Below are 18,163 nucleotides of genomic sequence, written 5' to 3'. Positions count from 1 at the left end.
TTTCTTTGTCAGTGGGCAAACGTACGAAATCAGCAGGGGATCAAATACTTTGTTCCCTCACTCTACATGACCTTGTCCTGTCTGCACGATTTTTTTTTCTTTACAAGCGTTGTTAATGAGCTCTAATTTTGTGATTCCAGACAAAAGAGGTCAGTGATAAACACCCCACCTCATTGCTCAAATTGCCCGTGTCCTCCCCAGCGCTGACTCATGTGCATTAAGTCATACCAGTTTGTTCCAGTCACCAAGGCCAAATCAATTCTACAAAATGTTACGTATGGATTTATGATTGCCATGAAAAGTTAATTGTCTATTACAGGCATGTCTTGTAGATACAATGTACATCTCAGCAAGCTCTCGCCATGTTTGTGCGTGGTTGTTAAAGTTAATGTATGTGTATGCAGTATTTATATGCTTTAGCAAGGTGTTAATGTACGTGCAAAATATTTCTGCAGAGATTGGAGTGCGTTTTTCCACGAATGCATTGAATAGCATTGACAAACCAGTGGAAACTTCTGCAAGCAGTGCTTCTGCTGAGTTGGTTGTTTTCAGCGTTTACACATGAAAAATCCCGTTTGGTCAGCTGGATTGACTGTCATCTCGGCGATTTTAAGTGGCACACCCACAGCCTTTGTCTCCTGGGTGCTGGGTTTCGTTACGCAACAAAATACATTCATGAAAACAAATCAACGATCATCGATGGAACCTTTACACACTAAAGAGCCCTTATATAGGCCGGAACAGTGTAAAAGGTCTGGCATGGCCAGGTCCACGCCCGACCGCCTTTGCCTCCCCAGTGCCGAATTTTTAAAACCACACCAGGTTCCGAAAATGTGCTCGCAACTGATGTTGATGTTTGCCGTAGTCAGGACACACGCAGGACACAAAACACTGCGCCACCACTCTCCACAAAATCTCGCATGCACATACATGCAAAGACAAAGATCCCTCCTTATAGCCTGAACAAACTGTTGCGGCAAGTGCTGTTAGCGAGCACCTATGAAGGCCGCCACGGCACACGAGGGAGAGGATGGCCAGCTTCACCCCCTGGCCGCCTTTGTCTCCCAAGTGGCGATGTTTACACACTGCACCAGGTACCCATTTGGAGCTGAGTCGACCTAGGGAAGGCCCAGGACAGATTCAGATGATCGTCACTGGTGTTGGCCATGAGCGGGAATCGAATTCGGGTCGCCAGGTTCATAGCGCAGCGCGCTAACCACTGCACTCCCGCTCCCCGTACGTGCACCTGCATACACACAGCTGGTGCAGCAGCTGCAGAGCACCTCGGACCGCAAGCACCGTGAGCTCGAGGAGGCCCTGGAGCGATGCCGGCAGACAGAGGAGCACATCTCAGCACTGCTCGAGCAGCTGGAAGCACTGCGCAAGAAGATGCGAGCTCAACTCAACCAGGTTGGCCACGTAGCATCACACAGGCTGGCACGCATGCTCATGCCTTGTTGATCACACACACATAAGATAAATTTAGCGACAGTTTCATCCTCTCTGGTTTGGTGTGTGCTAGATTTCACTGGTCCAGCTGCTGGGTTTTTGCTCTTGGGTGAGTGTGGTTTGTTCCCGAGTGAGCCAGTGAATCAGAATCTTTATTTATCCTGGAGAAATCTGATGAGCTATGAAGTTCTCTTTTACAGATGTCCAGTAGGGGCAGTTCGGAAAGTTACAATAACATACAACAGTGTTTTGTTCCTAGGTGAGCCCATTTTGCCTGCAGATGAGCCAAATTTCCGATCTACCCCACGTGAGTACCGTCGCCGGTTTGCCTCCAGGTGAGCCTGCCATATGAGGCAGTTAGAGGCATGTGTCGCTCCCAGCTGAGCCGTGTGATGTTGTGTCTCTCCTTCCCCCTTATTCCTTTTCAGGTGAGCCCGGTGTACGAGGCGGCCCTGCGGGCCCTGCGCGCACTGCGTCCGCGCGACGTGGAGGAGCTGCGTTCGTACCGCGCTCCGCCACCCCCTGTAGTTGCTGTGGCGGACGCCGTGGGCCTCCTCTTTGGATGCCACGCCGGCTGGGAGGACGCGCGCATACTCATGCTGCGCCCAAACTTCCTGCAGGTGCGTGCCCATGTTAGCTTGCGTGAGTGCGCCCGTGTGTGCGAGTGGGGAGTGGTAGTGTAGCGGTTAGCTCGCTGCACTATGAACCTGGCGACCCGAGTTCGATTCCCACTCACGGCCAACACCAGTGATGAAAATCTGAACTGGTCGTGGGCCTCCCCTAGATCGACTCAGCCTCAAATCTGTACCTTGTGCGGTGTGTAAAAACATCACCACCAGGGAGACAGAGGCGGTCGGGCGTGGTGCTGGCCACCCACCCCCCGTGTGCTGTGCCGGCCTTCATAGGTGCTCGCTAACAGCACTTGTCCCAACAGTCTATTCAGGTTATACGGAGGATTTTTGTCTTTGTTCGTGCGCGCATGTGTGCGAGTGCGCTCCTGAGTAAGGAGGTGAGTGCTCGCATGAAAGCACATCTCGTCCTCTAATCCACCTCTCTCTCCCATTGTTCACACTGTTGACATTTTCCTCTTGCCATGTTGAGGTGTTGTGTCCGGCGATGTTAATTTTAGTTTAACAGTCATCATTTCTTTCAATGTTCCAATCAGACACTTAAAATGCTGTTTCCCCTCAGAGAATCTATGAATTTCATTATCTGCGGTCACAATTCAATCCAATAATCTTTTTTGTCTTGGTTTTACTGCATAATTTGTATTGTTTCTAATTTTTGTCTGTCAGGTTTATACAGTTTTGTTCACTCTATGAGCACGAACCTAACCCAAGAGTGTGCCTTTCATGTCATTTACATAAAATACTATATTTGTCAACTCTCACACGATTCTATTCATGTGTCATTAATCGATTATATAAGTAATTTTTATTCATGAAGTAGGAACCAGAGTTTCCATAGGATCACCAATACTGACCACCAGCAAAGTGATGCGGTCTTAACAGATAGTGCTGTTATTACTGAGCTCTCAGGGTATAATCAAGAAGATGATGACGATGATAATGACGATGATGACAATGATAATGACAATGATGGGAGGCTTGCTGCTTAACTTTTATTTACAAATGCTGAGAGATAGAGATTTTATTTTCTTGGCGAATTCATTACTCCGATGTATTTCTTTATCATTTAACTGCCCATTATATTTATAGAATAAAACTTAGATACAATGTTTTCTTTGGTTCTTTCGGTAAGTCACGTAATATTCTCACTGTGTGAGAATATTATTGTGTTATTTTATTTTATCAATTTATTATTTTATTATCATTCTACGTGACTTTACCGAAAGAACCAAAGAAGATGAATCATTGCAGTCACGAAAGCTTTAAATCGAAATTTAGATACAATGAACGTGGAGTCTTTCCTTCATGAATTAGGTCCAATTATTGGAGTTATGCAACATTTAAACCGTGTTTTGCATGATGCTTATGAATACATTACGTTATAACTCTTAACCTGTACGTAATATCTACAAGCCCACTATCGAAACGTCATACCCCATGCCTCTTTTTAAATACCTAAACCCGTGTAAGTTACAAATATTAAAGCCAACTGATGGGTTTTAAAGAAAAGTTTAGAGCATAAGGAAATAGCCACCGTTTTAATAACGAAATTAGCATGGAGTCATGGCTACGAACCCAGAGACCTGAGTCAATTTCCAGCCACTTTTAACATCAGTGGCGAGTGATACCTGATCCGGTCCTGGGGCCCCTCCTTCACCAACCAGCACTTACCAGCGTGGTCAAGTACTGTCAAACAACTTCCTGACCACCAAGGCGTGGAGAGCACTGGCGGAGGGGGGGGGGGGGTGGCACGTGCCCCCCCAATTATCCGATCAAAATCCCTAATTTCGATCGGATCATTGGGGTTTATTAGTAAGAAATCGGCATTTTGCGACCCCCCACTGCCACTGCGTAGCATATTATTACGTGCCAAGGACTCTATGAGATGATAGGACAATAGTCTGAGTCCATAATTGGCAATAAGTAACGGCAAAGCAGTTATAAGTGACTCACAGAATTGTGCGCAGTTGCGTATACAGTACACGACTTCCCTGAAGGCATTCACCTTCAGCGAGCACGATGCTGATCACACGCGGTTAGAGTTCGACCCTCGATCGATGGCTGCGCCATCCCTGCACACGCGTCAAATAAAAAGCAAGGGACAAGTCCTTACTTACTAACAACTATCATTTTTATTTACTGGAGGGGTTGCCCCCCCTACCTGAAAATCCTGGCTCCGCCATTGGTGGGGAGGCCACCATACAGCAGTGGATTCACAAAGGGTTGGTAGTATATAAAAGGCAGCGATAATCATGATATTGTTGAGTTGTTTTGACTGAATGTTTTTCTTGAAAGATTTCTCTTTTGCAATCACCCAAGGACCTGGAGTTCTTAGACAAGGACGGCATCACAGACGAGACATTCGAGCGGCTGGAGGCGGCTGTGCTCGACCCGGGCCTCTCGCCGGCGCTAGTGCGGGAGTCGAGCCGTGCCGCCGACTCGCTGTGCTCGTGGCTCCGCGCCGTCTACGCCTACGGCCGCACGCGCCGCCTCCTACGCCCCGCCGAGCTGGAGGCCGCCGCCCTCGAGGCCGCACTGGCCACGGCCCGGCGCTCGCTGGGCCGCCGGCGCCTCCACGCCGAGCAGTTGAGCGGCGAGCGGCGGCACGCAGTCGAGGAGCTGGAAGGCGCCGCGCTGGCCCGGGACGGGCTGCTTGCCCGCATCCACGATGCTCGGTTGCGCCTGCAAGAGGGCGCGCACCTGCGGGCCGCGCTATTGAGGCAAAAGGGCGGCTGGGAGTCGCTGAACCGAGAAGCGCGGGCGCTGTTGAGCGCCGCTGCCGGGGACGCCCTCTTGGCGTCGGCCAGCGCGGTGTATGCGGCGCCCTTCGACGGTGCTTCCCGCCGGCGGCTTCTGGTGGCGTGGCTTCGACTTTGCCTCGATGGCGATGGCAAGGACGGAGACTCCACGCCGGCTCCTCCCAGCAGAGCCCAGCAGGTGACATGTGACGGCGACCCAAAAGAAAACGTCACGTCAGACGTGGGCGAGGGAGATTCGACGACGGGACCGGGCGCCGTCATCCCCGTGCGGACGCCGTTCTCGCTGCGAGACGCACTGGGTTCGGAGGAGGAGGATGAGAGATGGCATCAGGAAGATCTGCCGTCATATGCTGGCGCCAGGGAGGCGTTCCTGATGGCACACGTGTGCGCGCGACATGTGAGACGGCGGCGATGCCTGTTCTTTCTGGACCCTGACGGGCAGGCGGCGACCTGGGTGCGGCTCATCGAGCGAGAAGTGGCCTCGGAGAGAAACGCAGCAGATCAACAGCGGGGTGCAAGCGCAGGTAAATTTGTTTATGTGTATATATGTATGTATGTTGAATTTCTTTCGACTGTGCTAATCAGAGGTGCGGGGGAAGGACGACAAACTAAACACAAAAAAGTATTGTAAAAAATTTAGTTTTCAATCTAGATTTAAAAGTGCATAGTTACAGTGGCTTCCTGATATTACAAAGACAGAATAATGGTAGGTTTATATCTCCTGGGGAAGTCATAATTATCACTCAATTACTAGAAGTAATTTCTGTTAAAACGGCATTGTTTTTAATCTCCACCAAAACATGTTTTGAGTTTTTATGATGTTTTCAACAGTTGCTCACATTTGCAGACACTTTACTAAATTAAATAGGAGTGGGTGAACCTTACAACACACAAAAGTCTAAGATATTTTGATTAGGACATATGTCTCTATTATACACAACTCGCTGTGGAATGGCAGCCAAAAACAGGAAAATGCATGATGGTATAACTTAATAGCAGATGGATGAATTAAATCGGAGCAAGAATAACATCTATTATAAACCCACAGAAGCAGACCTGATGGGTTGCTTTCAGACATGAGGCCGCACATGGTTAATAATTATGATGCTGCTGTGATATGTGATTTGAAGCTTAGCCACTTCTCTTTATTGGGTGCTTATATGCACTTTGTACATGTGCACAGCAGCTACCAGTGTGAGCGGTGAGGAGCAGCAAGGCAGTGATCTGCAGGTGCTCATGGTTACAGATCCAGCACTGGAGCAGAGGCTTGTGGGAGCTGCAGAGAGAGGTGAACTTGTGTGCATGCATGTGGATGTGCATCGACATTTAGAGATGAACATTGTTTCTGCTCTCTGTACACCAAAATATAATTATTGTCGCACTTTACTAAGTCCTTTGATCATATGACCAAATCACCGAGAGTGCACACGAGCTCATAAAATTTTAGAACGTAAGAAGGGGTCCCTGAATAGAGTTTTCATGGGTGATAATCGGCTGTGGCGTTACATTGTGGGCAGCAGAGGGCAGTGCAGCAGAAACCATTATTTTACTCTACTACAGTGAGGGAAAACAATATTTGATCCCCTGCTGATTTTGTACGTTTGCCCACTGACAAAGAAATGATCAGTCTATAATTTTAATGGTAGGTTTATTTGAACAGTGAGAGACAGAATAACAACAACAAAATCCAGAAAAACGAATGTCAACAATGTTATAAATTGATTTGCATTTTAATGAGGGAAATAAGTATTTGACCCCTCTGCAAAACATGACTTAGTACTTGGTGGCAAAAACCCTTGTTGTCAATCACAGAGGTCAGACGTTCCTTGTAGTTGGCCACCAGGTTTGCACACATCTCAGGAGGGATTTTGTCCCACTCCTTTTTGCAGATCTTCTCCAAGTCATTAAGGTTTCGAGGCTGACGTTTGGCAACTCGAACCTTCAGCTCCCTCCACAGATTTTCTATGGGATTAAGGTCTGGAGACTGGCTAGGCCACTCCAGGACCTTAATGTGCTTCTTCTTGAGCCACTCCTTTGTTGCCTTGGCTGTGTGTTTTGGGTCATTGTCATGCTGGAATACCCATCCACGACCCATTTTCAATGCCCTGGCTGATTTGACGGTACATGGCCCCGCCCATCGTCCCTTTGATGCGGTGAAGTTGTCCTGTCCCCTTAGCAGAAAAACACCCCCAAAGCATAATGTTTCCACCTCCATGTTTGACGGTGGGAATGGTGTTCTTGGGGTCATAGGCAGCATTCCTCCTCCTCCAAACACGGCGAGTTGAGTTGATGCCAAAGAGCTCCATTTTGGTCTCATCTGACCACAACACTTTCACCCAGTTGTCCTCTGAATCATTCAGATGTTCATTGGCAAACTTCAGACGGGCATGTATATGTGCTTTCTTGAAAAGGGGGACCTTGCGGGTGCTGCAGGATTTCAGTCCTTCACGGCATAGTGTGTTACCAATTGTTTTCTTTGTGACTATGGTCGCAGCTGCCTTGAGATCATTGATAAGATCCTCCCGTGTAGTTCTGGGCTGATTCCTCACCGTTCTCATGATCATTGCAACTCCACGAGGTGAGATCTTGCATGGAGCCCCAGGCCGAGGGAGATTGACAGTTCTTTTGTGTTTCTTCCATTTGCGAATAATCACACCAACTGTTGTCACCTTCTCACCAAGCTGCTTGGCAATGGTCTTGTAGCCCATCCAGCCTTGTGTAGGTCTACAATCTTGTCCCTGACATCCTTGGAGAGCTCTTTGGTCTCGGCCATGGTGGAGAGTTTGGAATCTGATTGATTGATTACTTCTGTGGACAGGTGTCTTTTATACAGGTAACAAGCTGAGATCAGGAGCACTCCCTTTAAGAGTGTGCTCCTAATCTCAGCTCGTTACCTGTATAAAAGACACCTGGGAGCAATACATCTTTCTGATTGAGAGGGGGTGAAATACTTATTTCCCTCATTAAAATGCAAATCAATATATAACATTTTTGACATGCGTTTTTCCGGTTTTTTGTTGTTGTTATTCTGTCTCTCACTGTTCAAATAAACCTACCATTAAAATTATAGACTGATCATTTCTTTGTCAGTGGGCAAACGTACAAAATCAGCAGGGGATCAAATTATTTTTTCCCTCACTGTATGTCCCTATGTCTATGCTCCCCGCCTTCACTAACCCGCACTGACCAGCGTATTTCAGTGTAGTCAAATAACCCGCATGATCCGCATGGCGTAGGGAGGCCCTATCCACCAGTGGATTGACGAAATAGTTGCACCATGTACACTTAAGTCATTTGGCACACTGTTCACACGGGTTCGCATCCCTTGCGGCAGGGCATAGTTTTGCCAGCAAAGTGGTTGACATCACCTTGAATGCGTGCATAGTACAGCCTGTCCATTATAACTTTGGATCGTAAAAGATGTAAACGATTGACGTGCAACTTCACAGGGGTTCTCTTATAAATTGCCACTTTATTCAGCTACCAATTACATTGTATTTTTTGTGTACGCATGCACTCCAGGAGCTACTGTGCTGATAACCCACGTGGAGAGGGAGGATATCACGTCCTGGCTGAAGGACCTCCTGTCGCAAGAGAGGCCGTGGGGCGCGACCGAGGACGAGCGCAGCTTTACACTCGGGGGCCAGGTGGTCACAGCCCGCCATGGTTTTAGGCTCTACTTAGCCACTTCGCTGCCGTTGGCACTGCATGCTGCTCGTGGAGGTAAGCCTGGGCATTTTGTTGCCGTCATCGTTATAATCCCATCGTAATAAATATAATTATTTATGATCTATCCATTACTGAATGAGGGCATCCACAAGCTGTCACCATCCATTATAGACTTGCAATACAACAATCTGTCGAGCACCTGCACACAAGCTGATTGCATCCCTTCACTTACGTGGGGAACGGTGTTCTCGGGCATGTTCCCTCCTTTGCCTGCCACTCTGTGATTAGTCTCGACCACCGGCCGTTATCCCTTCTCGCAATGTGTCAGGTCCAAAGCTCACTTTTCTTAACAGTCTCAGTCAGTCCGTTGTCTCTGGCTCACTGCCAGCGCCAGAGACCCTGCGTCTGGACCCGGCAGCGTTGAATGGAGAAACATTGAGATGGGCAAGTGTATAACAAGGCCGCAGACATAGTCCCCTTAAAAAAAAATGCAGGGGACTGCATTAGTGGTCAGAGTTGGCAGAGGGGCCATTGCCTGAAACAGCCGATTATATATTATTCTGTTATAAGGCATTGTTAATGATGACCGGGGGGAGTGCCATGTTGTATTGGTTAGTGCATAGGTCGACTATCCCTTAATTGAGTACCTGGTGTGGTGTGCAAACATCTACACTGGGAAGACAAAGGCGGCCCGGGCACGGTGCAGGCCACACCACCCCTTTCGTATGCCATGCCGTACTTCATGAGCGCTCACGAACAGCACTCGCCCCAACCGTCTATTACACGCTATACGGGGGATCTCTGTCTTTGTGCACGTGTGTGTGTGTGTGTGCCTGCAGCGGGATTCCTGGAGACGCTGCTGGAGGTGACGAGCGTGCTGGACGTGTCCGTGGAGGCCGAGGGGCTGCACGACCTCGTCCTGCAGGAGCTGCTCCGCACCGAGCGGCCACGCTACTCTGGGGAGCAGCACACGCTCACGCGCGACCTCCTCTTCCTGAACAAGCAGGCGTGCGTTCAGCAGGTGACCACTACATGCGCTCGAGCATTCTCGATCCACCGCTAAGTGATGGCCTGTTGTCGACATCGCTGTCAGATATTCACCAGACAGTTATATTTGCCTTGTTGGTGTAACCAGGCCAACTTCTTGCTGCGATGCTGGTTTGTCCAGTATTTGTCAAATGTTTTCATGCCGCTTACGAGCTTCTTTTATTAATTCCATAATTGTTTGTTGTTTTAAATAAATAGAGAAATAAAGCTGGAAAGCAACAGGCATATTTAGAACCTGCTTTTTGAGTTCAGTTTGTTGTCCTTCTCCCACACCTCCGATTAGCACGGTTGGCTACATACAGTGTGAAAGAAGTTCAACATACATACATATATACCATAAGAAAACTATTTCTGTTGCAGATAGAATGGTGTATACTTTTCAAAAAAAAATTCCCTTTGCATTTCAGGACAATTTGATCGGAGAAATAGCAGATTCGCCAACGAGCCTCATCGAAAACAAATCGCTTGTGCCATTTATAGAATCAACAGAGAAAAACTCGGCTCAGACTCGTGACGATCGGTCCGACACGGAGTTGCTTTGCGCGAGGCACGAGGCGACGCGTCGCCCGTACCAGCCGATCGCCCGGCGATGCGTTGCCATTTTCACGGCGCTTCGTCGCACCGCCCACTTGAACGCTCTGTACTTCATGCCGGCAGCGGAGTTTTTGAGCTCCGTGAAGCGGGCGTTACCGGCGCGCGATTCGCGCGTGTTCGCCGACGGCACCGCGCTGTCGGTGCCTGAAGTGAGAGCGCTGGAGCTCATCCACACGCTAACAGAGAAGCTGTACGCGCAAGTCGCGCCTGGCATGCTGCACGCGCACGCCAGAATGCTCGCGTTCCTGATCGCAGCCGAAGACTTGAATGCGAGCGCTGCAGAGCTGACGTCATTCGCTCGAATGTTGGCCGATGAGGATCGCAGTGAAGTGGAGGGCGATGAGAAGGAAGAGGGCTTTGGAAGGGAGGGCGAGGAAGGGGCGGTGCCATCGGACCACAGGGAGCGGCCAGGATGGATTCCCCGTGAGCTGTGGCAGACGTGCTATGAGTTGGAGAAACGCCTGCCGCACTTCCACGATCTCCGACGGTGCCTGGCCCAGGACGAGCGAGCGTGGCGCGAGTATTTCGGCCACAGCGGTGGCGTTCGCCGGGGTGGCTGCACGACCCTCCTGGGCCCCCTCCCTTCCCGTGAGCTTGAGCATCTTGACATCTTCCAGAGAGCTGTACTGTGGACAGCGTTCCGCCCCGACAGTGTTGCCGACGTGATTTCGGCCGTGGCCGTGAGCCGGCTGGGCGGGGACGTGGCAGAGCGGAATGTGCCAAGTCTGGCAGAGATGCTGGCTGCGGCACCGTCGAACCGTTCTCGGGCTGTTCTACTGCTGGTGGAGGAGGTGGACACCGCGGATGTTGGGCCGATGCAGCTCCTTCAGGAACTTAGTGGCAGTGCACAGGTGAGGAGCAGAATGACGCATGGGAAGGCGACAATTTTGAGGCGAGCGTTTACTTATTTTGCATTTTCCACACTGGTATAACTCGCATAGGTTTACTCTGCGTTGTTTTAGTTTTTAATTCAAAAAAAGAATTGTGTAATAGCACCTGCATCCAGAGGAGAGCCATGTGGCTCAACCATCAACTTCTCTCTGTGTTTGTCTTATTTCAAATATTGTCTCTGGGGCAGCAACAGTGTCACTTTAAAAATAATTTACATTTGTAAGGCCCATTTCATCCTTAGATCCCAATGCGCCCTGTGTATGGAAAGCAGTGAATAAAGATAACCAGGGTAAACGGCCAGGACTAGGGGTAAAGGCTAGTTTAAAGAGGTGAGTTTTCAAGACAGACATTAATATGCACAGTGTACTTGATTTGGGAGAAACACAGCAGTCTGTATTGATGAGCAACAGAATGTTGATGACATTGGTAGCACACAATGCGGTTGAAATAGAAAATCTAATAGGACAAGTGTAAAGGCATTGAGGTGAGCTCTCCAGGCCGCTTGAGGGCAGCTTGTCCAATTAAGAAGGAGTAAAACCACATCATCAGCCACCTATGAACACGCCTTGAAAAGAACCTCTCCCTCGATTGTAACGTTGGTTCAGTATTGCCCCTTCAAAAATAATATAATTGGGGCATGGGATCCAACTGATCCCATGCCCCATCTCCAGCACGCAACTCCATGCCTCATCTATGTGTCTTGAACCAGAATTGGAGAGGGATAGTTGCCATTAATTGTTGCTCCCTTCCTCAACAATATTTTTGAGGTGCACCATTACTGTATATGGTTTAACATCACACGCAAGGCATCCTAACACAATTTCAATTAACTCGTACTTAATAGCTGAGGCAGAAACATATACGTTGCTGTGGTGATGATTCATAGCCTGGTGCGTATAAGTACCTTCACCAATCAGGCAGTGTTGCAGTGTCCTAGTGGTGTGAATCCTGTCGTCTGATTACGTTGCTGAGCCTTGACAGTGTGTCCTTTTCTGCTGAACTGATGTTAAAGATCCTGGGATGTAATTTACAAAGGCGACCATGTGTTCAAATTCCAAGTCGGAAAATTTTCCACAACTATTTCATGATATGTTTTCACTCTATTGCTTTCCCTTGCACACTTCCCCGTTGGTAGAAGATACTGCACTGATTTAATATTACTATGATTCCCCACAAGTCACAATAATAGTTGTCTATTTTTTTTTCATGATAGCCAAATAATCCCAACGCCTCTAATCCAGTTTAACACCAAATCAAATAACACGAGCATTGAAACCGTTCAAGCAATTAAAACGATCAAAATACCGTACATTGCGGGAGTAAATGATAATCTAGCCAGATGTTTGGGAAAAAAATATCCGAGTCAGATTTGCCACGGTACATAGAATACAGAAATGTATATCTGGTACAAAAGATGTATTACCGAAGCTATCAACAGAAGGTGTGTACAGGATTAACTGCACTTGTGGCAAATGCTATGTAGGGCAAACAGGACGAATGATCAGCACGAGACTAATGGAACATCAGAGAAATATACGCGTGTCAACAAGGACACTAAATTGATTTTTATGATGTTGAAGTTCTGTGCAAAACTAGCTACTACTGGCCAAGACTAATTAGAGAATCTATCGAAATTGAAAGAAATAAAAAATATTTTAACCGTTCGGATAGCTATCGACTTAGTGCTGCGTGGAAAGCGAATCATCAAATAATACATTGTTGAAATGCACGCCGATACAGGCCACCATACTTCAATAGGTATTACCGTTGGTACGGCTATTTTAGTACACACAATGGACAGGAAGGACAAGATCAAACGGCACGCATAATGCACATGCATAATGTTAACTCATTAATCCCCCCCCCCCCCACTTTGCGCAAGAGCGCAGAAGCGTGGTCACCACATCTACGCCTCTATATAAGGAACGAAACAGGTGGACTTCTCCACAAATCTGGCTGTTCGCCTGATGAAGCTAGTTGTAATTACTGGCGAAACGTCGTACTCAGATTGTAAATGTTGTGGCTTGGCTCTCCAACACACCGGTGTGCTGTACTAGTGACGAATTGGCATGTTCTGTTTACATGACAACCCTTACTAGTTGGCTGTGTCGGGTGGTGGCGGGTTTTAATGACACATTTATATATTTACGCGATTTAACCCAAAAAAAACCCTCTATTATGGTCTCTAATCCAGCTTGATAGTGGAGTGGTTTGGTGAATCGGTCATAGGTGGGAGTCTTATATGTGAAACATCCATCTACAGTGCAAAGAGGTGGTGCTTACAGAAGGCAGTACAGGAAGTAGGTTTCTGACTGTCTACTGGCGCTGAGTTTTTATATCTCAATTTTATTTATATATATTTCACTTGGGAAATCCATTCAGATGGAATATTTTATTTTCAAGGGTGTCCAGGGTGTCGATGAACCACATACATAATGATAAATTAGACTCGTATAGTGCCCTTCATCCATGGAACGCAGAGCCCTGTACACAATATGCATAAAACAAACAGTAAGAATAAAAAGCTATAAATCGCATTTACAAATGGTAATAATAAAAGGAGGGAAAGAGCCTGAATATAAAATTAGGTGAAAGTTTTCTGAAATAGGAATGTTTTAAGTTGAGACTTAAAAATCTCAATTGAAGCCAAATCCCGAATGTCTTTTAACAACGTGCATAATGACCCGAGTACAAACAACAACTTTACTCTCGTTCCATTATATGTGGCGGTATTCTCAGAGCCATTCCCGGCTTTTTCCCACGTGATGAAAAAACATCTAAATACTAATTGCCAAAAAAAATCTATATAGTGTCAAAATGTATAGATATGACTTAGACGTCTAACAGCGTTGTACAAAGGCAGTGAGAAAAATACATAATACCTTTGTTGGAGCCACAGCAGATGCCTGGGAGAGTATAGTATTAGGTTTTTATAGGATCTCTTAGGGCCTATAACTGTCCTCACCAATGTAATATCCCATGCCCCTAACTGCTACCCACTTACCTTAAACCCTTATGCATAACCTTGAACCGCACCCCCTTAACCGAACCCTAACTCCTCACCCTAACCCCGGGGCTACAACTAAGTAGCAGGGAGGAAAGAAAACGATGCTTTTGAATGGTGAGCAGCGCACGGTGAGGATGCTGTCGCTGGGGTGGAGAGGTGAGCGGCTCGCGGAGCGGCTGGCAGAGGAGGTGAACCTCTGCGCCGAGCGGGGCCTGTGGCTCGTTCTGCACGGCCTGTGCCACGCACCGCGGGACTGGCCGCCACGCGCCGCGTCGCTGCTGCAGCGAGTGCTCACCCACGGAGGTGCGGTGCGCGGCAATGCCAGCGGTAACGTGCGGTTACGGCCGCGATATTCACAGCCAGCGCGTAGCGTACGCTTAGCGATGTGAGAGTTTTCACATCAGTGCACGTTAGTCGCCACGACATACAGGTTGGAAACACGGTCGCCGGCAAAGAGAATGGAACAATGTGACACGTGCTCAAAGAAGCGTGGAGAGGTATGCTCGTGTAGAGTTGCATTAGAGACGGGGAGAGAAGCGCATGGATTGGCGCGCAAACACAATTGAGAGACGTATTGACTGTGAAGAAAATGAAGTGGGCTTGGGCAGGACACGTCGCTTGAAGGGATGATGGCCAGCCCTCAATCAAGGCTAATGTCGAGTAGTAGCCAAAGAAAGGAACACGCCAGAGAGGACCACCACCAAGGAGATGGAGAAGAGGATCAGCTGATATGCAGGCGCAAGCCAGATTTTGTTGTATCACGAAACGGCTTAGGGAGACCTTCATCCAGCGGTGAAGTAGATAGATCGAAGCTCATGATAATTGTTTAACCTGCAGGTGGCTCACGACTGTGAATAGCTGGCGTGAAAGGATGAAGCGATTCATCAATTAAAAGAAATATTTACACTCAAGGTGCATGCATAGAATTGCATGTATAAGAATGCATAATTTATGCAAATGATGTCCGAATGATATTCTAATGTTACATTTAGGCGAATGGGGGGGGGGATACAAAGCTGTAGCAATGTGCCAGGAACTGCGATAAACAATACAGGTGATTGGTTAAAATGAGGCAGAAGAAAACAATTGATTCTTGAAACAAATCATGTTGGTGAATTATGACGATTCATCAAATCCACGTGGCAGGGGGTGAAGACTGTGACCTGGCAGTTCACAGCAGCGGTCACGATGTTGCCGTTAGTTTTGACGCTACTGGTTGGAGATTGTGAGTGAAATGACACTGTTTGATTGTCACCGAGGTATTTGCGATAATGTCATCGGGGTAGATGATGCGCGAGCCGTGTGTTTATGTTGGCAGAAGACGAGACCGTGCTGGGACAGGAAGATGCTCGTGTCCACCCTGACTTCAGGCTGTGGCTCGTTGCCACAATGGACAGCGCCGCACGTCTGCCAGGTGCTTGGTATCTCTGCGCACTTCCTTGACAGCCATGGAATATTGCAGTCTATTCCATGTATAGATACCCCATTAATTTATAATGGCTCTCTTTCTTCTCAATAGGCCATTGAATACTGTGAAAGTGACAGCTCCATATCTTACAGCATAGAGTATGTTCAAAGATTTAACAAGTGAATTGTGATTGGTGGGAGACACATAGAGGCTTAGAAATAAAACGTCTTCTCTCTCAAAGGTGTATTTTATTGAATTAATTGGTGATTGGTCTGAGCCCATGAACTTGCCATGCTTTAGAACCAATTTTAACTATGGGTAACTGAAATCAGGTCCAGGATCTCAGCAGTGCTGGGCTTAGCACTCTGACCTCTTGGCCACTCGGCCACTTCAAATTACTTGTTAATCAATGGAATGTTAGTAACATGCTGGCTTGCTGTATGTATGTTGAACGTCTTTCACACCGTACGTAGTCAACCGTGCTCATCGGAGGTGCGGACCAAAAGTCATCCTCGCACTGGTGGTGGTTGACATGGCATATTTTTTGACACCCTTGGAAAATTTTGCATATTTGCCTGAAACATTGCTTTGCTTTTCCTTGGAACACATTTCACCGCCACAGGCATCGTGTTGGAGCGAGCACTTAGGTTCGTGTGCCGTGCGCAGCCACGTTTCGCGAGCAAGCTGGCAAGCTGCCTTTCTTGCGTCGAGACCAGCGAGCCGAGCAACATAGGCGTCGCGAGGGCGGTCAGCTCGGAGGAACGGAGGGTGACAGCGGCACAGGCGACAGGGGGGACCGGGCATGCTGCGCACCCTCGTGACTGGTCAACGGCACTGGCCCGCCTGCACGCCGTGCTACTGCACAGGCGAGGCTACGGACGCCCGGCGGTCGTGCGCCCGTATTCGTGGTGCGTCTCTCACACCATACATATCAAGTAACGCACAAACCCGTGTACAATAAGCTCAGCCTCTTACATTATGTAAAAGCCATTAACACCGTTCCTGAAGCATTGCATTGTGGTTCTCTTGTCTTAGGTCACCATAAAATACATTTGGCTAAATCTGACTCAATGACAGACAGCAGTGACAGAGAGAGACAACTTCAGACTAGTTTTGTCCTTATTAGGACTCAAGAGTATAATATAGTTGCTGATGCTAACTGAGATCAGTGTTTTTTAGTTTTAAAACACCAAACTCTATGGAAGACAGGACATTTTTTAAACCGGATCTTCTGAATCTTTTACCAAATCCCAGGGATAAGGATGTTGAATGTTGGAGTGGTGAAATTGAGTAATTTATAACTGTTTCCTGAACTTTTTAAGTGATTTCTTGGCTTGAGATGAAAATGTGCAACTTGTTTTTAAATCCATAAGAGGTTTTTTTTTGTCACGTAAACAGAACATGCCAATTCTGCACAAAGTACAGCACACCGGTGTGTTGGAGAGCCAACCCTTACTAGTTGGCTGTGTCGGGTGCTGGCGGGTTTTAACGGCACATTTATATATTTACGCGATCTAACCCAAAAACCTCTATTATGGATAATATTGGTCGCGAAAGCCTACGTGTTAAATTGTTTTTAAATGTCATCTGAAAAACCTTGGAAAATCTTGTAATGCTACATTTATCTATAACTGCTCTCTAAATATGCATTATATTTGCATTGGGATTTCATATACCTTGTATTTAGTATGTAGGTATCATTTTATGTGTTTAAAATTGTTATGCATGTTTGTAATGTGTAATTCTGTGTACTGTTGTGTGTATTTATTGTGGGTGAGGTGAGTGGTGGCGCAGTGGTTATTGCACTGCGCTAAAAAACCCATTGATTCTAGAACATGGCTAACATCAGTGTCGAGTGATATCTGAACTGGGTCTGGGCCTCCCCCTTCAACAACGCACACTGACCAACACGTATGGTCAAACCATCACCATGACCAACACGGCATTAGGAGACCTTCATCCAAACAGTGTATTGACAAAGGGCTCTAATGGAACGATATAGTAGGCCTTCTCTTCCACATTTCACTAATGTTTAAAATGTATTGGCACCTAATGCACATAACAATTCTCTTTTTCTAGTAATACTATTTGTTAATCACTTGTATTTTGTTCCCAACTAAGGTCACGGTCAGATCTGATCATGGCGCTGAATCTATTCACTCACCTTAACGAAACATGTCAGGATTTTTCTGCGGCACTGGAGTATCTCTTGGGTAAGTGGTCATCATTGCTGAAATATACGTGAGCCTCAGCTGGAGAAATGTGACTTTATTCAACCGAGTTTCTCTTTCACTATGAAGGGCGTTTGTATATGTGTACTTGCATGCTCGCAAATAAGTTCTATGCTCTTTAAAATCATTTTCAAGTATCTAGGCTTAAAAAAATGACCATTACTATCTCAGCCCACCTTCCTATTCACCTCGGTCGATGCAAACCAATATAAGTATATTTTGCAGTGTGGTGAACAGCGTATGCAATGGAGAGAAAAAAAATGACTGCTGGGTGTGGTGCTGGACACATCCTTCCAATGATTGCTCAGTTTGTACCCATCTTCTCGGTTGAAATTGTGTCTGTGTTTATATATCTGGATGGCTTGATGGACAAATCTTTGATGGTAGCCCGAAGGTTTGCAGAGTACCTTGGTCTCGGAAAAAAACAATATCGTGTGAACCCACCGCGTTAAAACAGTGATCAGCCACGGCAGAGGTAT

General features: G+C 47.2%; 1 protein-coding gene across 4 annotated transcripts in view; it reads left to right on the top strand.

Moving 5' to 3' along the window:
• Positions 1 to 18,163, top strand: part of DNHD1 (dynein heavy chain domain 1) — a 101,123-nt gene that overhangs the window by 74,275 nt on the left and 8,685 nt on the right. For 3 of the 4 annotated variants that reach the window (XM_076069257.1, XM_032965150.2, XM_032965168.2), the window contains exons 31-41: positions 1,261 to 1,410; positions 1,878 to 2,069; positions 4,398 to 5,361; positions 6,021 to 6,125; positions 8,360 to 8,560; positions 9,346 to 9,527; positions 9,961 to 10,998; positions 14,168 to 14,348; positions 15,364 to 15,459; positions 16,076 to 16,361; positions 17,575 to 17,666. In XM_076069257.1, the coding sequence (XP_075925372.1) occupies positions 1,261 to 1,410; positions 1,878 to 2,069; positions 4,398 to 5,361; positions 6,021 to 6,125; positions 8,360 to 8,560; positions 9,346 to 9,527; positions 9,961 to 10,998; positions 14,168 to 14,348; positions 15,364 to 15,459; positions 16,076 to 16,361; positions 17,575 to 17,666 (3,487 nt within the window). The remainder of the gene's footprint in view (positions 1 to 1,260; positions 1,411 to 1,877; positions 2,070 to 4,397; positions 5,362 to 6,020; positions 6,126 to 8,359; positions 8,561 to 9,345; positions 9,528 to 9,960; positions 10,999 to 14,167; positions 14,349 to 15,363; positions 15,460 to 16,075; positions 16,362 to 17,574; positions 17,667 to 18,163) is intronic. The other variant, XM_032965159.2, reaches the window with a different exon arrangement.

The sequence above is a fragment of the Petromyzon marinus genome, chromosome 2 (genome assembly GCF_048934315.1).
Source record: "Petromyzon marinus isolate PM22_M1 ecotype Great Lakes invasive population chromosome 2, UKy_Petmar_22M1.pri1.0, whole genome shotgun sequence".
Lineage (NCBI taxonomy): Eukaryota > Metazoa > Chordata > Hyperoartia > Petromyzontiformes > Petromyzontidae > Petromyzon > Petromyzon marinus.
This window is presented reverse-complemented; position numbering and strand designations above follow the sequence as displayed.